The sequence below is a fragment of the Panthera onca genome, chromosome X (genome assembly GCF_046562875.1).
Source record: "Panthera onca isolate mPanOnc1 chromosome X, mPanOnc1 haplotype 2, whole genome shotgun sequence".
NCBI classification, from domain to species: Eukaryota; Metazoa; Chordata; class Mammalia; order Carnivora; family Felidae; genus Panthera; species Panthera onca.
The window spans coordinates 15,631,695-15,655,871 of NC_138357.1; the positions used below are offsets into that span (position 1 = coordinate 15,631,695).

The 24,177-nt window shown below is 50.1% G+C and overlaps 1 protein-coding gene across 3 annotated transcripts; it reads right to left on the reverse strand.

Moving 5' to 3' along the window:
• Positions 1–1,550: 1,550 nt before the first annotated feature.
• VGLL1 (vestigial like family member 1) lies at positions 1,551–23,936 on the reverse strand. Of its 3 annotated transcripts, XR_014136878.1 has the most exons (5): positions 23,768–23,936; positions 18,844–19,066; positions 10,091–10,510; positions 2,627–2,813; positions 1,551–2,168 (listed from the first exon to the last, which is right to left on the reverse strand). XR_014136878.1 is itself a non-coding variant. In XM_081794134.1 (4 exons), coding segments are annotated over exons 2-4 (624 nt in total). In that variant the 5' UTR covers positions 19,046–19,066; positions 23,768–23,936; the 3' UTR covers positions 1,551–2,811. The 3 variants fall into 3 exon arrangements, 2 of the variants coding, with proteins under 2 accessions (XP_081650260.1, XP_081650259.1); XM_081794134.1 differs by having other exon boundaries at positions 1,551–2,813; XM_081794133.1 differs by lacking the exons at positions 1,551–2,168; positions 2,627–2,813 and having other exon boundaries at positions 9,456–10,510.
• Positions 23,937–24,177: the final 241 nt, after the last annotated feature.

The window sequence follows — 24,177 nt, forward strand, 5'->3', positions numbered from 1 at the left end:
AAAAATTCACAGGGACATATGGTTTTAAACGCTTACACAGTAGGGGCACCTGGGTGGCTCAGTCGGTTAAGCGGCCGACTTCGGCTCAGGTCATGATCTCGCGGTCCCTGAGTTCAAGCCCCGCGTCGGGCTCTGTGCTGACAGCCCAGAGCCTGGAGCCTGTTTCAGATTCGTGTCTCCCTCTCTCTGACCCTTCCCCATTCATGCTCTGTCTCTCTCGGTCTCAAAAATAAAATAAATGTTAAAAAAAAAATTTTTTTTTTTAAATAAATAAACGCTTACACAGTAAAGGAATTGAAATGGGCCATCGCATTATTACTGCACATTTGGAAATACAAAACGGCTTACTAGATTATTTTCAATTAATTATATCAAGAGGGAAACCATTATTGAAAGGGCAGAGATTGTTTGTATGGGAGAGAGAGAACTGTTATATTCCAGTTAGCATTTGTTTGTGGAGGGATAACTAATTTCAGTGTCAGCACGGAGCCCCACGGGGGGCTCGAACCCACCAACTGTGAGATCACGCCCTGAGCTGAAGTCGGACGCTTCACCGACTGAGCCACCCAGGCGCCCCTCCAGTTTCGGACCTTGATCAATCTGCTAATTCTACACCCCTCACCCCCAAACTCGCATCTCAGAAGATTATCAACTTCTGACGGGGCCAGCCACCCCACCTTTGTGTGTGAAGGGTGGCCCCCATCTGGTGTGCATTTTTCATTCCAAGAGTCAAATGCCAAAAGTAAGTTGAAGAGGTGCTTTTCAAGTTAGCCTTTTGGAAGTGAGGCGGGAAAAGAAACAAAGAATGGGTAGACAAAACCGGAAATCGAAGTCTGGGATTATGTAGGAGTTGACCTGGGTGGGGATTTACCGGTCTGTCCGAGGAGCAAGGGTCTCTGAGGAAGGAGGCCTGGTCTTCCCTCTTTATTAAAGTGGGAAAATCGATTACTGCTTTCAGCTTTATTCAAGATAGAGCTTCCGGGCTGAGGAATTTGTTCAGGAAACGTTATCCGATTTTACCAGGCTACGGAAGATGCCAGGCTTCTGGGAATCATTTCTTTTTCCTTAAACAGTACATTAGGAGTTCAATCCTAGTGGTACATATTATCTTTGAACACTGATGAATCTTCCTGGCGTGAGCCAAGGAACACACACTTGCATAATCATGCATCAGCCCTAAAAAAGAGCATGGCTTTTGAAGGTAAATAACTTGGACGAATTGTACTGGCCGAGTTTCCTTTCTCTCCCCAGATGTAGGAAACACATGTAACACACTGGGAAAAAAAAACTGTTCTTGAGACAGGAGAATGAGTGTAATTCACTCATGCAAGAGCTGTGGTCTTTCTTCACATAGCAGATGGGAGGAAAAGTACGGAAGAGCCACCCCGATGTAGTGCGGTGGGGACACCGTGGGCAGGTCATTTGGCAGCCCTAAGCCTCAGTACCCACATATTACACGGAGGTAATAATGCCAGTCCCAGGGTTGCCGGGAAGTTGGCCTGAGACCACGGATGTGAAAGAACGTGGAACGGAGAACAGCGTGATCCGAAAAAGTAGTTTTATTATTCACCCCCTGAGCTATTACACAGGAGCAAGTGGGGGCTGTGTGGACGGGGAACATGGGCAGCAAGGCCTTCTGGGGTTGTCGCAGGCTAACTGCCAAGCTCGCGCTGGCCTCAGGGGCGTCTGGTAGATTAGAGAGATGAGATGAAGGAGTTTGGAGAAATTTGTCACTTTATCTGGAACAATCTGCAGGGAGGTCCTGCTGCCATGGCTTGGCCCAAGCCTTGTGTTTCCCCACCAACGTGTCTAAGACGCCGTGGGTATCCCCATGGGTGGCCCCAGCGGCTCTGTACTGAAAAGACAGATAATACTTCCCAGATGTCCCTAACAGTGGAAGAGCCGAAGGGAAGGTTTCATTGTTTGGGGAAGCCAAGTGGGCCCCGTGGCAGGCCGTAAGGTGTCACCAAGGTCCAGGGGGATACCTGTGGGGCGTCAGATGCCAGAATCCTCATCCTCGGAGTGAGGGCAGGAAGAAACTCTTGGAACTGCAACTGACAAACGCTCTTGGCACAGAACTTACTCCGGGTTCGGCTTGGGATGGGGCTCAGTCAGTTGATTGTCTGACTTCGGCTCGGGTCACGATGTCACAGTTTGTGCGTTCGAGACTCGCATTGGGCCTACGGCTCTCACTGCAGGGCTCGCTTCGGATCCTGCCCCCTTCTCTCGCTCGCTCACACTCTCAAAAATAAAGAAAACATTAAAAAGAAAGTACTTCATTCAGGACAGCACGTTCATTTTGCTTTTGGCAGAGGCCGGAGTGCAGTGGCCCACAGTCTGGGTGAGGCTAGAAAGCTTCAGGATGTTCCTCGGATCTCCTCCATTCGGTTGGCAAAGTGGGGCGGCCCCATACGATACCAAAGACCCTGCTGGTAGAGGGTAAGGGCGCTATGACTTCTAAGGAGGAGAGCAGTTGGGGGCAGGGAGGGTGGGATGAGCCTCTATGGTCCCCGTCCCTGAACTGCTCTTTTAAACATTTCATACGCTGGGGAGTCACTGAAGTTTGAGAACTCCTGCCACAGGACATAGGTGCCAAGGAAGGGAAGCGTAGAATTTTAGGGAGAACAGAAACTTGCTCCTGGCGCAACGCTCTCTAGTGACGGAAAGGGAAAAGGACGGTGCGGTCTCTAGACCCTCAGGATTCACAGTAGAAAATCACAGGCAGGTTTGGGAAAAGGAATTCTCTTCTTCCGACTGAAGTTCAATTAAAAAAAAAAAAACCACCACATTTCTTCTCTCTGGAGACTGGCTTTCTGAAAAACAAGATGAGCACGATGAGGAAGAAGCTGGCTCTGGGGTCAAATGAGCCCAGGTTTGAATCCTGACTCCATCACTGCCCAGTTGTGTGACCTTGGGCGAGTTACCTAGCCTATCTGAGCCCCACTTTCTCATCTGTTGAATGGGGCTACAAGCGATACCTACCTCTTAAGATTCTGGAAAGGATTAAGTGAGTTAAACCCACATAAAGCTCCTTCTCACAGTGCCTGGCACATATCTGCTCCATAGATATGAACTACTATCTTGTTAAAGAGGCAGTGTCCTTATACGTCGCAGAGTAGAATTAGCCTCGTAGGGAAGCACAGGACTTCGGAGTCAGAGCAAGCAGACTCTGGCACTCACTCACCTTGACTTGGGGCAAATGATTTAACCTCCCTAGACTGCAATTTTCCCATCCTGTGAGTGAGGATAAAAATAGCGCCTACCCTGTAGGTCGCTGCTGGTTCTCATTTTGCTTCACCTCTGTGAATCTTATCATTCTTCTCATCTCTAATGACCTTTCACTTCCTTCTACCTCAGCCAGCCATTCCCGTGGTCACGCGCTAGACTCTGTCGTCACCTACACAGGTAGCACCCTTGCCATTTCAACTTCAAACGCCGACTCTCCACCCACCACCTCCCGTGTCGTTGGCGTAAGTAGTCTTATCACTACATGTTTCCATAACCTAATCCTCCGGTCCGTCAACCTCCACCTCTACCCCGTCCCCCTCCATCGGCCTCCATTTCCTGCTTTGTGCAGGTCAGAGACCAGGCCCCGCTGTTACAGTCACTCCATTTGCAGATACCTTAGCCCCTTTTCCTCCCTCCCCATCCTTCTCGCTCGCCCGCCAAAGCCTCCCTCCAGATGAACGTTACCATTTGCCCTCTGTGCATCGCACTAGCCAAACGGCACTGAGCAAAATCACACAACCCGGCTGGTTCAACCTGCGACTCCCGACCTCGGACTTCCGCTGGGCGCTCAGGAGGCTGACTGACGACTTTCCCACTTTCCCACTTTTCGACACCGGCATTCGCGCTCTCGCCCCAGAGTTGATGGAGGAGACAGAGATCGTTTGATCCATACTCTTCTGACTCCCCAACAAACAAACCAGCCGATCGATTCGCATCTGTGTCCCCTATTCTCCTTCTGTGCACTTTCCATGTTACGACGTCCCTCCTCCTAGCACGTGTCCTTGTGTCCACGTGTCCCTTCTATGGGCTCAATGAGCTCCCCCGTGAAACTTTGGAGAATCGTGAGATCATGACCTGAGCCGGAGTTGGACGCTCAACTGACTGAGCCACCCAGGTGTCTCAGGGAAAACTGCTCTTAACAAGGTTACCAAAATTTGATGCCGCATCCCATAGAAATTTCCTGCTTTTCTTGGATCTCCCGGAAGCCTCTGACCCAGCGGATCGCTCCCTGTTTTGACACATTCGCTCCTACTAGTTTCTTTCGGTTCTCCTCCCACCACACTGACTGCTCCCCTCTGCTGCTTCCCCTCGGCCCCAACCTCGGAACATCGGCACGCTCCTGGACACTGTCCTCCACCCTTCTATCTACACCCTCTGCCTCGAGCATCTAAATACTGTCATTTACGCACCGATCCACCTCAAAGTTTTCCTTGGGGTTCCCTTCTGAGCTCCTCGCTTACATACACAACTGTTTCCGACATCCATCCACTTGGGAACTAGAGCGTATTATCCTAAGTGAAATAAGCCAGTCAGAGAAAGAGAAGTATCATATGATTTCACTCATATGTGGAATTGAAGAAACTAAACAGATGAACTGAGGGAAGGGACGGAAAAATAATATAAAAACAGAGAGGGAAGCAAACCGTAAGAGACTCTTGAATACAGAGAACAAACTGAGGGCTGCCGGGGGCGGGGGGGTTGGGGTAAATGGTTAAGGTGCCTTAAGGAGGGCACTTGTTGGGATGAGCCCTGGGTGTCATCTGTAAGTGACAAATCGCTGAGTTCTACTCCTGAAACCAACACCACACAAGGTATGGTAACTGCCTTGAATTTAAATAAATAAATTTTAGAAAACGAAAAAAAAAAAGAGAGAGCGAGAGCGATCTACTTGGATATCTTACAGGCACCTCGGACTCACACGGCCAGAGTTTAACAGTGAACAGAGTTGTGTTCTCCTATAATCGCCCTCATTTTGACACTGTACCACTATCCACCCAGTTGCTCAAGCAAGAAACCTAAAAACTCCCCTGGATTCTTCTCCTTTCCTCAGAACTCCCATCCGGACCATTGCCAAACCCTAAGAGCTAAACACCCCACATAGAGCTCAAATGCATCCACTTTTTTTTTTTCTTAAGTAGGCTTTAGGCCCAGTGTGGAGCCCGACTGGGGCTTGAACTCATGATCCTGAGGTCAAAACGTGAGCTGAGATCGAGAGTCAGACGCTTAACTGACTGAGCCACCCGGGCACCCCAAACGCATCCGCTTCTATCCGTCTCCACTGCAACCACCTAAAGCAAGCCGCCATCTTTTCATGCTTCTTGTCTCCTTACTGATCTGTTTTCCTTCTTGCCTTCCTCCAGGGTATCCTGTCCGTGACGGCTGAGGTGACCTTAGTTGAGTACAACGTGGATCACCTTTAAAATCCTCCCACGGCCTACCAAGTCACTCACAACATAAAATCCAAACTCCCAACACGACCCGTAAGACCCCGTGTCACGTGGCTCCTGTCTACCTCTCCAGCGTGGTCTTGTGCCACGCTCCACGCTCCGTTGCCCGCTGCACTCTGGCCGCACTGATCTTTCTCCATTCCTCACAGGCCTCCCCCACCCCCTCCATTTCCATGCCAACTCTTCCTAAAGCTGGCTCACCCCCCTTTATTCGGGCCCCTGCTCACCTATCACTGCTTCAGAGAAGCCCCCCTCTGACCGCCTCGTCCAAAGTTGGTCCCCACTTTACCCCTATTTCAACACCCTATATATTTCCCTCATGGCACTTATAAGTTGCAAATGTTTTTTCCCTTTTTCGGGACGTGAGGTCCTGCCTTCCCCGCTAGATTGTTAACTCTATGGGGGCAGGGACAGAGATAGTTTCCTTCACTATTATATCATACATGTGTATCATAGCACCGTGTCTGACAAATTGCAATATCAATGAACGAGATCAATGTATCGTTATCCGGTAGACATTAAAGGAACGCACAGTGTCTATTTCTACAACGCCCCCCCCCCCCATCAAATTCCCTAAAAATTTTGGCACCGAAGTGGTTTGGGACTCACCCCCACAGGGGTGTGACGGGCAGCCCAAGGGGACTGGGCCCGTATTGGAGGGCCAGGAAGAGACCCTGCCTTCCTTCCTTTGATAAATATTTATCTGGGCCTTCACACAGGAAATCTTTCAGAACTACTGAAATTCCTACTGAAAGATTCATCCAGTTCACTTTGAAACCAGGTTAATATAAAATATACAAAGAATCGAATGTATACAGGTGACTGGGTTCCGTGCCAAATCTTACAAAACAGGAAGCGAGGGCGTAGAATCTGCGCATTTCACAAGCTCTCCTGTGCTACTCAGCATCAGCCAAGACTGGGAGGCGGGCGGCGTGCTTAAGAGCAGGAGCTTTGCTGGGGTTCCTGGGAGTTACCTCCTTCCCAGTCCCCATGCCTTGCTGCCCCCCTCTGCCCAGAGCTAATAGCCCGATGCGGGGTTAGAACTCACGAACTGCGAGATCATGCCCTGAGCCAAAGTCGGACGCTTAACCGACGGAGCCACCCGGTGCCCCTTCTGCTGTGATCTTAAGGCAAGCCCTTTCACCTGTTTGAGACTCACTCTCCTCATCCATAAAATAAGACTGTTTACTCATTCAGTCAATCCCTGTTTACCGAATACTTGTTGCGTAAGGCACGTACACAATTCACAAGGTCACTGTGGGGCCGGAGCAGGATGATGTGTTTAAGATCTGACTCGTAGTCCCCATCTGTACATGCTGCTGTTAGTTTTGGCCTATGAATAATTTAAAGCATCAAGTTTTCAGTAATTCTAAGGCTTGACATTAAATATATATATATATATACACACTATTTTTTTAATATGAAATTTATTGTCAAATTGGTTTCCATACAACACCCAGTGCTCACCCCAACAGGTGCCCTCCTCAATATAGATATACACTATTAACAAGTACTTAGGAGACTTTATAATCCTGACGTTCATTAATTAATGTTCTGTGGTTTCTAGCATTCAGTCACTCATTCAACAAATACGTATTGACCTCTGGGCCAGCTCTGTTGCAGAAGCTAGGATGTGAGGGCACACACTTCAAAGTCTTGGCCCTCAAGGAGCGAACATTCTAGCACGGTCTACTACTGCCCTCACCCCACTCCTCGCTAGATTGTAAAGAACTTGACAACTGGGGCTGTGGGAGCCTTTCCACACACACACACACACACACACACACACACACAGCCCAGAGCACAGCCTGAGGCACTCTTCCCAGAAGTCACTCTTTGATGGCCTGCTGTGGGTTTGGTGGCTTGCTTTCCCCCAACGCCCCCTTCACTGTGGCTAATTTACATTGGAATGTAAATCCTAAGCATTTACATATATTATTTCGTTTAATCCTCACAGAAACTCAACGGGGCTCACGCTATTTTAATCCTCATTTTGCAAATGAGCCGAAGAATGGAGGGGTTAAGAAATGTGACCAAGTTTCTGAAGCTAGTAAGTAATGGGAACCCAGGCCATAAAGAGCCTCATGCCTTTCCACCCAGATTGTGCCCATTTGGATGTTCTTACTGACACCATTTTTCTTTTAAGATTTTTTATCTTCACATCATCCCTACACCCAACGTGGGGCTCAAACTTACAACCCTGCGATCAAGAGTCACATGTTCTACGGACTGAGCCAGCCAGATGCCGCTGACACCACTTTCAAATTGAGCATGGAAGGCAGCCTGGGTGGCTCAGTCGGCTAAATATCTGACTTGGGCTCAGGTCATGATCTCACGGCTCGTGGGTTCGGAGCCCTGCATCGGGCTCTGAGCTGATAGGGCAGAGAGCCTCCTTGGGATCCCGCCCCCCTCTGCCCCTCCCCTGCTTGTGCTTTCTCTGTATCTCTCAAAATAAATAAATAAACTTAAATGGTGCTTAAAAAAAAACTGAGTGTGGAGCCCAGAGTCTTGGCCTTTGGCCCCAGGTGGCATTTTCTTGGTCTGCAGAGTCCTGGGGTGGCCCGATGTTCTAGCCTGAACACTGAACTTCTGGTACAGAGCAAACTAATCCTCATGAATTTCTTCATTTTGCTGAGTCACCTGGGTTGAATCTAGCTCAGGTAAAAGAACTCAACCAAGCTGGGAGGATAGCAGCGTAAGAAAATGGTCAAGACAGTTCAGAGCCCGGAGCCTCCTTCAGATTCTGTGTCTCCCTTTCTCTCTCAAAAATAAAAAAAAAAATTAAAAGAAAATGGTCAAGACAGTTCATGAGGCAACCAGAGCATGGGTTCCTTGAGACAAGGATGAAACAAATTCCGGCTCTGAAAATACTCAATAGAAATGAAGATCTTTTCAGCTGAAGAGCCTGGTTTGCACACTCCAGTCCTCTCAAGTTTGTCCTCAAGATACAAAGAACAGACTTGAGTTTGATAGTGTGTTTCAAACAAAGGCAGAACCAGAGACATACTTGCACTTGCAACGAGGGCATTGATTAGACAACAAAGCTCCAGGGACCCCAGATGGTCTGCCCCTCAGTGTACACACACGGGGCATATTTTCCCTTTTATCAGAAGTTACAAAAAAACAAACAACAGAGAAGCTTCTGTTTTGAAGGGACCTTGGGCCTTGCTCCCATCTTACAGGGAGCATTCCCGACTTCCCCAGCAGATCCTAGACCATCAGGCCAAGTAATACCACTGACATCAACGTTCGGAGGAGAGTGTGGAGTGTGCAGTTACCGTCAGACTTGGCGATAAATATTGGAGGATGTGTCATCGTCATTTTGCCCTGATGCGCCCGGTGTGTAGTAGATGCTTACCAAACATCTGCTGAACTGGGTTTGAACCGTCTAGCTGTTATGTTTGGGAGGCGAGGATCTGCGCGAGCCGTGCTCTCACTAACTGCTGAAACAGGGCTCTGCTGTGTGTACGCACAGGCATATGTACAAACACAGTTGGCCTAATTCTTCCTCTGGATCCGGTACATTCTTACTCAAACTCTAGAAGCGACAGAGCGGTTATTTTAATGGGAAATGTGTTTTCGACGTTAGGCTGGAACCCAGGGCCTGACGTAGGTTGGCTACGCTGAACAGGCCCTCTGTGCCCTGTATGTGTAGTTCAGGGTAAAGGCGGCTTCTAGCAATTCCTCTCGGGCATGGGACACTGGAACTACAGATAGGTATGGACTAGGGGGCTGTAAAAGAAAATTCGTCCAGAGCACAGAAGGCCAGAGGATGCAGACTTGGCCCCATGAAACTATCAAATATATGTTATTACCAGTATTTACCCTGAAAGGCAAATTTTGTAGCAGGTTGAGTTGTCTTGTGGCTGAAAGTATACTTCGGGCCAATTCTCCCTCAGCCTTTTACAAAGAAGGGAGTCTTGGTTCTGGGGTAGGTACTTTACATCTCGTAGGCACTAATGAAATATTTGTCGGGAGAAAGAGTGACCGAAGAAGCGAAGGAGCCTTAAGGGGGTTTTAGTTCAGGGGGAGGGGTGGTGGCCAGGGAGCGGGAACCCGAGGGAAACCGATCAGGTTGGGGTTCAGCGTGCAAAGCACAAGCCACGGACCGCCGGGCTCTACAGTGGCTTTGAATTTTAATGTTTGGAGCAGGTGGTTGGTATAGATGGCCCTTGGTTTTGCCCGGGAACCGGGCGTCACTGCGAGTTGCCAGCCTGTTTGGAGCATGGAGTTGGAGCCCGTAGGTATGCCACAGAGCTCCGTTTTACAGCCGGATTCTTTGGCAGCTTACAGCGAGGTGAATGCAGAACCCTGTGATTTTTTTTTTAGGGCGCCGCCGAAATCATTTTTCTAGGGTAAGTCCCGAGTCAACAGACTGGGGTCAATATTCGGGGCCAAGCCCATCTGGCTGGCTCCCTGGGTAACCCTGAATCATTAAGCTGTGACCCTCAGTGAAGCTTAGCAAGTTCACTTAGACTTAGGTCTACGGAACGTTCGAGCACAACGTCCCATCCCTCAGAAGCCCCACGTCTGGAGTGGGAGCAATGAGTCTTAGCACCCCATCTCATGCCCACTCCCTCTCAACTGCGACCAATCGGAAGCCAGCCCCCGAGCGTCCGGAAGCGTTTCCTTACAGTGGGCTGAGCCGGCAGGCAAGTTGAAGGTCAATCCCGTGCTTCCGGCTGTCGGAGCAGAGCTGCAATCCTCCCACACCGCAGCTTCCTGAGGAGGGGCTAGGTATCGGTCCTGCTGGAGGAGGCTTAGGAAAGGCTCATACTTCCCGTCAGGCTGGGGCTCGGACGGCACATGCCCGCCGGAGTAGGCGTGAGAGTAGCCAGGCTCCGAGGAGCTGGGGCTGGCCGGGGAGGGGTAAGGCCACGGCTCGCCAGACGGAACGGAGGGGCTCCCCGCCAGGGGCACCGGGTAGTGATCCATAGTCATGAGACCGGGCCCATGGAAGCTGCAGTCGGTGGCGCCGTATGCAAAAGATGCTCCGGGCTCTGGCTTTGTCCACTGAGAAGAGAAACGCCACCGATTCGGAGGCATGTCACCATCTGGGAAGGAAAGATTCGTAAGACATGTTAGGCGTTCATTGTTCGCGACGTGGAAGGAGCTTCATTTTTTCCTGGTTGATACGTACTCTTTTTCTGATGTGAAGAAAATGTAGAAAAAGTGAACCCACAAAGCCTTAACCATCATCACCACAGACCATCATCCGCCTTCTTTCTGGGATTTGTTTCCATTCAGGCCCGCGCGGCTTTCACATCATGTATATGATTTTGAAGGCTGTTTTTGCATCATTAAACACATCCCAGATATCCTCCCATAGCGACAAACGGAGCCAACACCAGCCTTTTCAATAGCTGCCCAGTATTCCCTCCTGAGACACTAATAATGTGGCCAACAGACATGGTATTTGTGGGCAACTCAGTTATTTCCATCGTTTCAATGATCTCAATGGCACCCGTGGTGGAACATCTTTGTATATACATCTTTGCATCTATGTCCAAAGAGCCCCTCCGGGAAACTTTTCTAGAAGTAGAATTGCTTGATTAAAGGTGATTTCTGTTTGGTTGTTGCCGGCTGGCTTTATTTTACAGCTGGTGGTTTGAATGCACCAAACAGAAGGACCCCACAGAACTTTATGAAGGGTTTAACATTTGCCTGTGTAAGTCCCTCAAAGAAGTCGAGGGGTTGAAACCCCATTTTCCAGAGGGATCTGGGGCATGGGGATGTTAAGACTGGACCAAGCGAGCGGAGCAGATTAGCCAAGCAGGGATCCGAGCTGGAGCCGTAAGTGATGGGTACAGAAATGGTTGTTTGCACCTCTTCCCGCAGAAGCAAAATGCTCAAGGTCAAGGGGTGACTCGGTGTCTTCTTGCAAAGTTCTTGCGGACCAGCTAACGAGGCCGGAGCCTCCTTCGGTCTCATAGACACTGTTCTAACTGTTCTTATGGTAGCAGCTGAATCTGAGTGTTCAAAAAGTCTAGGACGGCTCAAGACACGGATGGATGTTTTCTCTATTCGCAACACCCACTCAGGCAAGAGGGGAGGAGGGAGAGAGGTCTGGCACTCATCTAGCCAAGATAATGAAGGGGGGCGTGGGCGTGAGACAAAGGAAGATCGGAGGGCTGGAGAGACTGGTCCCCTTCTCTCCTCCTCCCCGCCCCCCTGCACATGTGCCTCTCCCAGCTCTCCTGAATGTTCCACTTGCCTGGATTGTGTACAAGACAAAAACAGCTGAGTGGTCTGTGCAGTGACACTGGAGCCTCCCCCCTCTTCCCGTCCTACCTTTTCATGTAATATAGATAAGAGCAAAATAAGCCCTAACTTACGCGGCACAGACATTCTACCCAACGTTTCGCACCACTCACCGTGAGCAACGGCCCGATGGTTGGCCTTTCAGCGAAACCAAGGGCAAGGGAACACATTAAGATTTGTTCTTGGGGATGAACGCCACTTTGGAAAATTGATACCTGCAGACCAGCAGCGATTCAGGATCCCGCGTGGCACAAATAGAGAAAGATTACGCTGACTTAGTATAATCGCTATGTGTGCTTGGTGTGGAATAAGGTACCACATGTCCTGAGTACACGTTAGAAACAATGTGTAGCATCTGACCCAGGCACTGAATGCTTGAAATGTGCAAGGCAGGGCCCCAGGGTCTTTGGAATATTTTGAGAGAGAGAGAGAGAGAGAGAGAGAGGAAGGGAGAGAATCTCAAGAAGTCCCCATGCCCAGCATGGAGCCCAATGAGGGGCTCGATCCCACGACCGAGATCATGACCCGAGCTGAAAGTAAAGACTTGGACGCTCAACCAAGGGGGCTACCCAGGAGCAGGTCCACTTGGTCACTGTGCTCAGCTTGGATGGCAGCGTGTGGGGAGGCACAGTGTCCCAAATCCCACATTCACAGCAGCCCCACAGTGGGCCTTGGGGAGCCCGGGGAAAGCCGCCTTTCTAGAGCAGGCATGGGTGCTGCTGTCCCATGGAGTTGAGACCCTGAATTCTAGTGAGCCACTCTTCCCCGCAGCCACAGACCCCTACCCTGTGAACCGGGAAGGCATCCTGAGCCACAATCCTGACTGATTCAAGGTTGCTGCTGCTGCTGCTGCTGCTGCTGCTAGAAGTGACCCTGGTGACAGTTTCTTACCCAAGGTCCCCCCACCAGTTACCTCTAGAGATGAGAGAGGGAGCGCCAAGGAAGACTGAAGTTTTATATAACCCCAAACTACATTCACAAGCAGAGACCACTCAAGGGACATGTTGGTTCTGGGACACTTTGTAGCAGTAACCCTCATCTGCAATGTTTCCACTCACTCACTCACACTTGGTCTCCCCCACTAGCCAGGAAGCTTGGAGAACACAGAGATCAGGGCGCCCGGGTGGCTCAGTCGGTTAAACATCTGACTCTTGATTTTGGCGTGGGCCATGATCTCACAGTTCCCGGGATCGAGCCCCAAGCCTGCTGGAGATTCTCTCTCCCTCTCTCTCTGCCCCCACCCCACTCATTGTCTCTGTCCCTCAAAATAAATAAATAAACATAAAAAAAAAAAAGAACACGGGAGCGCCCGGGTGGCTCAGTTGGTTAAGCCTTGAACTCCAGCTCAAGTCATGATCTCACAGTTCATGAGTTCGAGCCCCGCGTCGGACTCTGTGCTGACAGCTTGGAGCCTGGAGCCTGCTTTGGATTCTGTGTCTCTCCTTGTCTCTCTGTCTCTCCCCCACTCATGTTCTGTCTCTCTCTCTCTCTCTCTCTCAAGAATAAATAAACATCTAAAAAAAAAAGGAACACGGAAACCATTTCTCTTTTGTTCACCATCACACCCTCAAGGACTTGCATAGCACCTGGCTGTGGCTGTTGTTGATTATTACCAATTGTTATTGGGGGCTCACATTCACACGCTTCTTTCCTGGTTTGGAACTCTCCACGTAGATCCACCCAGGGGAAAGCACAATGGTAATGGCATGAGGCCGGAGGGTACCCCCCGCCCCCCGCCGTTGGCCACCTGGTGCCAGGGAAGCAGAAGCAGGTGCGTGTTCAATGTGGAGGATGGCGTAGACAGTGGCTACAGCACGGGGCTCGATCCCACGACCCCGGGGTCATGACCTGAGCTAAGATCAACAGTCGGACGCTCGACTGACAGAGCCACCCAGGCAGCCCTGGAACAGTTTTGTTTATTGAGCACTTATTATGGGCCAGGCACCTTGCTTAGCACTCTGTGTGCGTGATCTCATGTGATCCGCACAGCAAGCCAGATGCCACGATGGCGCTAAGCGGTCTGATTGCCAAACTCGTGCCCTAAGCAGCTATGTCTCCACAATATTCCAAAGAACAGAGGGAGCTGGGCGTTTTCAGGAACTACTGGCGTTGGAAGGGTGGCAGGCGGACACAATATCTCTGTGGGATTTGTATGCACCCTTTGATCCAGTCATTGCCCTTAGGGCGATTTGGGGGTAAAATCAATGATGGGTGCAAAAATTTAGCTACAAAGATATGCAAAGTGATATTTAGAATACGGCGAAAAATTGACAACAATCCAGTGTCCAAAAATTATAAGATTCCATAGATCTTTAAAAAGCATACTCCTTTGTTTTTGAGAGAAAGAGAGAGGACGCAAGTGAGAGAGGGGCAGAAAGAGAGAAAGGGGCGGGGAGAGAGAGAGAGAGAGAGAGAGAGAGAGAGAGATATTGAGAAGTGGGGCTCACCCGGGGCTTGTGTTCACCCGGAGCAGGGCTCGAACTCACCAACTGTGAGATCATGACCTGAACCAAAGTCAGATGATTAATGACTGAGTCACCCAGGCGCCCTAAAATGGATACGCTTGAGCCATTAAAATGATGTAGCAGAACATGTAACGGCATGGGAGAGAGAGATACGCGATTTATGTCCAAAATGATGATACGCTATAAAACGTAGCAGGGTGCATAGATGCTCATTTTGAAAAGATAACAGTACTTTTGTGATGAGAAAAAGTTATTTTAAGTAAAAACTGGGAAACCACGTGACTCAAAGAATTCGAGTCACAGTTGTAAAAGATCGATCCATAACTGCCAAATTTCCTTCTGTCTATCCTTTCTTCTCTTCCTCTTCCCCTTTCTGTCTCCGCCTTTATTTCTGAGAGACAGAGACAGCATGAGCAGGGGAGGGGCAGAGAGAGAGGGAGACACAGAATCCGAAGCAGGCTCCAGGCTCCAAGCTGTTGCACAGAGCCCGGCGCGGGGCTCGAAGTCACGAACCGCGAGATCATGACCCGAGCCGAAGTCGAACGCTTAACCGACTGAGCCACCCAGGCGCCCCTCTGTCTCCGCCTTTAATACAAATCCTGCTTTCTGAAGAAGTTAAAACGAAGCACCCTCCCAGCACACACGTCTTGCACCACGAAAAGTCCAACCTCTGGCCCTGTCCGATCTGTACGCATGGACGCTCCCTTCTCTGCCTTCTTGGCTAGTGGCGCTGGTCTCTTATTCATTCTCCCCAGAAACAAAGAGGATATTGTTTGTATTAGCCGAGGTTGAAACAACACCAGGGACAGCTTACAGGACACGATTCTGCTCCAGGCCTCTGAGGCGACCTGCTCAGTCCCACTTTCCGCCTTATGGTCGCCTCCCTGGGGTACCTAGTCTTTGGCGGGTTATCCAGAACCTTTTCCCTGGCGAAAATGAAAATGAAACACAGAACGTGGGCAGTATTTTCAAGTGGCTAAGAGCTCAGGATCTGTGTCAGATCAGCCTGGTTTCAAATAGACACTAGTGATCACGTGGCTCTCTGAGCCTCAGTTTCCTTCCCAGTGGATTATGGTTGAGGGGAGAGAGAAGAAGGTGGGATCTTTTGGGTCTGGCTCCCAAGGCCTTTGGGTGCTCAGGTATACATCCACTCACCTCTCAGCAGCCCTTGAGCAACGTCGCCCGGCCTGGGGCTGGGACTGGGATGGGAAGAATACGGAGCGGGATGTGCCCCGGGACCATGTCTCCTGCCCCGGAAGTGGTTAACTACTGAAGCTTCTCCGGTTACCGACTCTGAAACCCAGGAGTCTTTTTAAAAGGGGGATCATTCAAAAATAACTTCACCCTGCGTTTTCTTTTCTGAAGTACGGCCAGTATAAAAATATACATAGGTAAATTAAAACAAGTTTGATTTGGGAAAAGCAGCCAGGAAGTTCGATGGCATTTCCTAGCCATGTGGGTCTCCGTGTTTGGGCTTTGCATACTTGGCTTGACAGAGCACCCTTAGAAAGCGGCCGGGTTGGTAGTGAGAGCCTGTGAATGGGCGCCTGTTCTGTCGGCCATGGTTCAGCCAGGGCCGGGCAGCCTGGGCCTGGCCCGCAGGGGCTGAGACACTGCTAACGGTCAGTCATGAAAGGCCACTTTATGGATTTGCCACCACTTCCGAAGCTGCCTGTCTCTCACACAGCACTTCTTGTGAGAACCACTGGGGGGCCGCCCTTTTTCCACGGGGCCTCCCCCAAGGCAGCAAAGCTGGTGAAACACTTGACTCCTCACAGCAAGGAGAGGCCTTGAGGAGGACAGGCCCTCATTCGCTCAGTCAGCTGGGCCAACATTTGCCTAGCCCACCCCACGGTCTGTGTGGAAGACATCTTGACAGGCGAGGGCTCTGGGAGATTCTCACAGGGAAAACGCAACTGGGAAGGTAGTGGGGAAGATGGCTGCCTCTCTGGTTGACCTGGGAAGGTTGGTTTGGACAAGGAACAGGGCCACGTCCAAGTTCCCTTCACGCACAGGGGTGTCACAGAATAGAATGAAGTCAGAAGGCATAGGAAACCGTACAGCCGCCACAGAGGGCCCAGAAGTCCCTAGAAAACGTGCAGGCTTCCGGGTGAGGCCTGCTGCTCTGTGGTCTTAATGCTTTGAACACAGGCCCTCATACCCACACAAAATAACACCGACATGGCACTATGTGCCAGTGGATATGCATTATGTCACTGACTCCTTCTATAGTTCAATAATACTCAATTGTAGAGATGAGGAAACCGAGGCACAGATAGAGGAAGTGATGTGACCGGAGATCACGTTGTTAATCAATGGTGGAGCTGGCCTGGGCCCCAGGCTATCCGGTTCTAAAGCCATACATCACATGGTGTTCACTCTCTTCAGTGGCGCCTTCTATGGCGGACATCAGTAGCCTATGATCCAAATCACAATTTCATTCATTCAAGCGATATTTCCTGACCACCTTCCATGTGTCAGGCATTGGGCTAGCTACTTGGGAAGCAGCAATTAACACAGAGTCCTTGCTGCCACGGAATTCAGAGTCTAGAGGATGGGAGGAGACAAGAAAGAAAACGTATAATAAAAATAAAATATAAAAAATAAAATAAGATAGTGTAAGATGACAGAGGTTGACGGGTTGGGGGTGGGGGGGCTTCTATTTTTTAAAGAGATTGTGCAGAGAAGGCCTGGACGAAGAGGTGACGTTCCAGGGGAGACCTGAATGAAGAAAAGGGAAAGTCAGGCAGTTATCTGGGGAAAAAGCATTTCAGGGAGAGGGGAAAGGAAGTGCAAAGGGCCCGAGGCAGGATTGTACTTGGCACATCCTACAAATAGCCAGGAGGCTAGATTGGATTGAGTGAAGTAGGAGGTGGGAGGAGATGAAATCAGGAAGAGAGTGGGGCCCCATTCAAGACTTTGGGTTTGATTCCAAGACACAGGAAGCTACTAGAAGCTTCTGAACAGAAGAGAGATAGAAGGAGATTGTCGTTTTAGTGATACCATTCTGATGGCTACCTTGAGAACAGACTGAAGGGGAGCAATGGTGGAAGCAGGGAGAGCAATCGGGAAGCAAAAATCCAGGGGTGAGATGATGGCATCATAGCAGCAGAGGTGGGGAGAAGTGGTCAGAACTTGGATATATACTGTTTTTCATGTTTATTTATTTTGAGAGAAAGAGCGCGTACATATGTGCACATGAGCGGGAGACGGGCAGAGAGAGAGAGAGAGAGAGAGAGGGAAAGAGGATCCCAAGAAGGCTCTGCAGCCCCAGTTCAGAGCCCAACATGGGGCTCGATCCCACGGAACTGTGAGATCATGACCTGAGCCGAAATCAAGAGTCTGACACTCAACTGACTGAGCCACTCAGGCGCCCCAGAACTTGGATATATTTTGAAGGTAAAACTGACAGAATTTGGGGGCACCTGGGTGGCTCAGTAAAATAAGCATCTGACTTTAGCTCAGGTCATGATCTCATCGTTTGTGGGTTCGAGCCCCGCGTCGGGCTCTGTGCTGACAGCTCAGAGCCTGGAGCCTGCTTCCGATTCTGTGTCTCTCCCTCTCTCTCTGCCCCTCCCCTACTGGTACACACACTCTCTCTCTCTCAAAAATAAATAAACCTCTTTTTTTTTTTAAAAGGAGTAGTAACCAGAGAGGAAGGAGGAAAACCAAGAGAGTGTGGTGTTACGGAATCCAAATGAAGGAGGTTTTTTCTAATTATTTTTTATTTTAGAGAGCTCGAGCGGGGGAAGGGGCAGAGGGAATCTTTTTTTTTTTTTTTTTTTTTTTTTAGAAGTTTATTTATTTTGAGAGAGAGCTCAAGCCGGGGAGGGGCCGAGAGAGAGGGAGACGCAAAATCTGAAGCGGGCTGTGAGATCCTGACCTGAGAGCTGAAAATAAGAGTTGGATGCTCAACTGACTGAGCCACCTGGGTGCCCTGTGAAAGAGGGGGCAACCAAGTGCCTCGGATGACTGGTCACACTCATTCCTGGTCCGCCTCTAAGTACTCATCACACTGTTGGACGGCACTCCCCACTCCCCGCCCCCTGCCCTTCGCGCCCACGGCAACAGCAAACTCTACATCCTGCCCTTTGGTGTCCTGGGACTCGGGGAAAATCACGTTGCCTGGCTGGACAAATAACTCCTAGAAAAGCACTAAATGCTGCAAAGGTGAACACATCAGATATACACCACGTCCGCGTCCAGGCCCAAAGAGCAAAGCCAGAGTGATGGTCGGTTAAACGTCTGACTTCGGCTCAGGTCACGATCTCACAGTTCATGGGTTCAATCGAGCCCCATGTCGGGCTCCGTGCTCCCCCTTTCTCTGCCCACCTCCCCTCCCCCACTCACACTGGGTCTGTCTCTCTCTCTCAAAAATAAACAAACAGCAGGGGCGCCTGCTGTGGCTCAGTCGGCTCGAACTCACGAGATCACGAGATCACGAGATCACGACCCGAGCCGAGGTTGGACGCTCAACCGACTGAGCCACCCAGGTGTCCCGATTTTGACACGAAACTTCTAAGAAACGGGTGCGGCTTCTCATTTACAGTGTGACTCGCCTGCAGCAAATACACGCGTGTGAGCACAAAGGCATCGCAGAACCGGTCTTTCCGTACAGCCTTGATAGAAACTTCCAGCTTCCTCCCACCCAGCCTGCTCACCGTTCCTCAGGATCACATCTGCACTCTGGCTCGAGGGGCTCAGTTGCTGGGGCCTCTTGACACTGCTCAGAGCCCTGGAGAAGTGTTCGTCCACTACGCTGCCGATGTCCCCTTGGAAATAAGTGAAAAGGACGCACTGAGAATTCCACTCAGTCTTTATGGGTCTCTGCAGCTGGATAGCGGTCTTCCCCGTTTCTTCCATCGTGAGGGACGCAGATGACAGCTGCAGATCGAACACAAAACGTTACTGGCACCATTTTTCCGAGCGGCTTGGCTATCGTTTGGATGAGGGGCCCCTGGGGGGCAAGCACCCCAAAAGCTCTCACGATGCTTCCAGGGAACCCGGGCCCCTGAGCGGCGTCGGGGAGCTCGTCCACCCCGCTGCGCTGGTCTGAGCACCAGGAGAGGAGCCCTGTGTGATCAACGTTCAGGGACCAAGACAAGAGTCTACAAAGCGCCGAAGGGGTCCTCAAGAGCCTCAGATGAGGAGGATCCGGCAACTCCACTACAAGAACAGCAGGGAGTTAAAAAAAAAAAAAAAAAAAAAGGCCACTGAGGCCCAAACCGTAACTTGCCTCCTGGGTTAGTGCCTTCCTCCTGCAAAACAAAGGAGCCAACACTGACCCGGAATTGCATGTGGATCCCCCTCCCCGGACAGCTTGACTAAGCAATCCAGTGGGTATTCGAAGATTCCACTTTTCATAACAAGCATTGCTTTCCGCCTTGACCGCTTTCGTGCAAGGGAATGAGACACATCAAATTCTCCCCGCCCCCTGATGCTGTTGATCCTTGCACCCACCCCCCACCCCGTGCTGGACACGAGCAACTAAAAACAGCACCGGTCCTAAGGCCTCCGGACACATAAATTCTGAACCGAACACACATCTCAAGAACGAACATGCTTTACACTAATATATATATGGCAACGTTGGTGAAAAGCTTTTGAAAGATTGCCAGGATGTCAACCCCGTTGGCCGCCAGATGCTCCACACCTAGAACAATGCCCGGGACGCCGTAGAAGCTCGATAGCCCTTTGCTGAATTGCCTTAAACTTGGCTTCCATCATTGTATCCTAACCGTGAGCTCCTTTGGAGCAGAGACTGTCCTCTCGCACCAAAGCCAGGACTGGGCACACAGTGGGCACTCAAGACCTCCTGCGTGGCCTTGCTTTACTAGAGAAGTAGCCTGTGCTTCTTAACCTTTGGCCCCCCCAACCCCACTTGCCAAGGTGCTCTGGCTAAAAGCACTTTTATTCATTCTTGTGAATATGATGGAAATGATTACAGTTCAATAGCTATGTTCTGTGTTCTTCTCTAGTCACTAAACAATGGCCGAGTGCCTCAATGCCATGTCATGCAGAGAAAGCACAACGCAAGGCAATCATACCAATTAGGAGTCAGAAGACCTGGGGTTTTCCTCAGCTGTGTGATTTGGAGGGAGGCACATAGCCTCTCTGGGATGCAGATTCCTCTTGAGTAAAATTAAGAGGTTGGAGACGATGAATTCTGCAGCCCATTCTTTTAGGTTCCTAGTGTCAATCGATTGTGATGAGCAGGGGACCCTTCCAAAAAGTTCTCCTTTCCGACTCATTCTGGCCCCAGTCATAACTGGGCTCTGCCGTCATGAAGCCTTCATAACAACACAGCTTTCAATTGAGCACATCGTTCTGTTTCGCCCTGGTGGACAACCACGCTAAGTAAGCATCACCAGGCCCGACCTGAAAAATGAACCCTTTGTATCCTTATTTAAAAAAAAAAAAACACGCCAACAACCACTCTGAAACAGTGTTCGGCAGTTTCTTATAAAGTTGAACATATGCTTGCTATATATATGACCCAGCAATCCTACTTCTAGATACATAGAGCCAGGAGAAATGAAAACATATGTCCGTACAAAGACTTGTATAGGATATTCATAGCGGCTTTATTTATAATAGCCAAAAAGTGGAAATGAGCCAAATGCCCATCACCAGGACTATAAATAAACTAGCTGTGACACTATCGTATAATGGAATGTCATTCAACAATGAAAAAGGAAAAAACTACCCATTCACACAACAGCATGGAGAATCACAAAAATACTATGTTGGGTGAAAAAAAAAACCACCCAGACACAAAAGACCACATATTGTAGGATTCCACTTACACGAGACTGGCAGAAATAACCTGTGGGGGTAGAAATCAGAATAGTGGCTGGCTGTAGGGTGGAAATTGGGAAGGGGCACGAGGAACTCTCACGGGTGTTCAAAATGTCCTACATCTTGAGGGTGAATGTCCTATGTGGGTGTACGCGTTTGTCAAAATCCATCAGATGGTACGCTTAAGATCTGCGCATTTCACTAAAGGTAAATTATTCCTCGATTAAAAAAGGCACATGCGGGGCGCCTGGGTGGCTCAGTCGGTTAAGCGTCCTGACTTTTTGGCTCGGGTCCTGATCTCACGGTCCATGAGTTCGAGCCTCGCGTCGGGCTCTGTGCCGACACCTCAGAGCCCAGAGCCTGCTTCGGATTCTGTGTCTCCCTCTCTCTCTGCCCCTCCCCCGCTCATGCTCTGTCTCTCTCTGTCTCAGAAATAAACATTGAAAAAAAACTTTTTTTAAAGCACGTGCTATATCCAGATACTCAGCATTGCAGAAATAAAACAAAGGTGTTATCCTTGAGCACATTATGAGTTTGGGATGCTGACTACGAATAACCCACTGTTGACCGGAAGTCTTACTGGTAACGTAAACAGTCACTTAACCGCATATTTTGTATATGTATTATGCGCTGCATTCTCACAGTAAAGTCAGAGAAAAGAAACGTAAAGAAAATCGTAAGGAAGAGAAAATACATTTACAGAGCTGCACTGTAAAAAAAAAAAAAAAAAAAAAGACTGCATAAGTGGACCCACGCAGTTCAAACCCTTGTAGTTCAAAAGTCAAGTGTACCGTATAATATCACTAGTGTGCGGAATTTTAAAAAGCCAAACTCATAGAAACAGAGATTAAAGTGATGATTACGAGCGGCTGGGGGGCGGGTGGGAACCGGGCAAGTCTTGTTTAGGATACAAAGTTATAAGGAGTAAATAAACCCCAAAGACCTGAGACCGTACAGAGAACGCACACACAACCCTATCGCAGTATAATCCTCGGATTTGCAGAGACTAGAACTAAACTATTCCAGCTGCCGAATAGAAAGTAACTACGTGGGGTTACGCATGATCACTAGAGGGGCCATCCAATGACAATGTATACATTTATCAAATTAACACGGAACACCTTAAATGGACACAGTTGTATGAAAACACAGCAAAAGAAAGGAAAAAAAAAAGGAAAGCAAAGCTGTTACGGAGCATAAGGTCATGATAAATGTTGGGAGGCAGCGCTTTTTCTAAAGCCGCGGTTTACGAAATACCTCCTCGGTGCCTGAAGCTATACGGATATTCTCTCCAGTCTTTGCAGCCCTCGGCGCAGGTACTATTACCCCATTTTGCAGATGAGCAATATGGGGGCCCAGAAGGGGAAATGAACTACCCGGGCCGCACAGCTAGGCTTGTGGCAGGCAGAGCTGGGATTTGAACCCTCTCTAGCTTCAGTGTCTGTCCTTTCCCCACCGTCCCTTACCTGGTGGGACTAACAGTCCCCTTCTATGAGCCTCCGTCCGCCCCAGTCTACCAAACGTAAAGGCTTGGCTTCTGATATCTAGGGAACCTGGAGCCAGGCCCTAAAGCAGCCACCTGGTTTCCTTTGGGGGATACAGGCAGAACATCTGTGCACCCCTTCCAGGCGCCTCCGTAAAGCCGCTACTTGCGAGGGCTGCTTCGCACCTTTGCAGGACTCACGGCTTTACCCCTGGAAATGCCAGTGGCCACTGATCTCAGCTCAGGCTTGACACAGCTTGCAAATCTGTCTTTGCGGAGTCTCCCTGAAGCCACAGCCGGCTGGACCCTTGGGGACATCAGGGCCCTGGAGCACGGCCCTCGTCTCCTCGGGTAAAGAGCACAGAGACCACAGGCCGCTGGCCACAGCCAGGAAAGGTTATTGAGAGAGCCAGAGGCAACGCCTCATCCCCATCATCTTGGAAGGATCAGACCTTACGCAAGTGGGATCTTGAACAAGCCACAACTGCTACCTCTGCCCTATCTCGTCCTCCCCAAACACACGGACGCACGTCCCCAAGGGAAACCATGGGTTATGTCTCTGCATCTAGCTCAAGGGCAAGCGTCCGGCCGGCACCCACACCTCTGTGGGAATGTTCGTAGCCCCCTCGGAGGGCTATGAAATTCAGAGTAATGTTACCATCTACAGCCTTTGCAAAGCTGCATCTCACGGCACCTCGGGAGGAACACAGGCAGTTCCATCCCCAAATGACTCCAGGAGTGAACTGGGGTCTGGCTGAAGAGAAGGGGATACTGCAAAGCTGGAACCCAGAGAAGAGCCACGAGGCGGAGAGAGGGTGGGACCTTCCGGGAGACGGCCCGGTCCCAGTCCCCGGCTTGTAGCAAAAGCCTCTTGCAGACAAAACCCTAAGGTCAAGCTTTGCCAGCTGTGCGGCTAGAATAGCACAATCACAAAAGTACCCTGGTCGCTTGCGATGTCCCCAGCACGGAAACGACAAAGGCGCCAAGCGCTCCAACTCAACCTCAAAATAATGGCCAAACTTCTGCACAAATACTCCAACACGGACTCCTATGCCAGCAGTCTGCCTGCAGGGACGCGGTTCCCACCCGTCTGCAGAATGGTACCAGGCACCTCGGGCGGGGGGTGGGGTGTCGTGTCAGAGAGGTCGCCACTTGGCACGAAAGCCCCAAAGGGACCAGATCGTCTATCAGTGAGCAAAGTGTGGGATGCTCACCGCTTCCCGGCCCCGATTCCTTCACGGTTGAATTTCCATCACTCCTTGCCACCCCCCCCCCGCCCCCCCAAAGTCACCAGCTTCTCTTACCTTAACTCCTGACCATCAAACTGAGACAGCAAGATCCCAGGGCTGGGCAAAGGTGCGTAGGGGCGGTCCGAGTCGCCTGGCCCACTTAGGAGCAGCTCAGGGCTTGCTGAAGCAGGGGCTGGGGATTTTGTACCCTCCCCTCGCTACTTTCTACCCCTCCAGCCCGGGCTATAAGAGGCATTTCCTGCTGGCTATCTATTAAGAATGCAGAAAATGCACTCCGACAAGTCCTTCGGGTTGGGCACCTGCAGGAATGAGGAACAGAGGGAGCTCTTTTTTATTTCTTTCTTTTTGCATTAAAAAAAAGCACTTAGTGATATTGTCTCTTAAAGGAGGCGGCCAGTTGTTTGCCGGAAACCACACACAGAGTCACCGGCGTCTAGAACATCAGTCACCTTCACTCTCAGGGA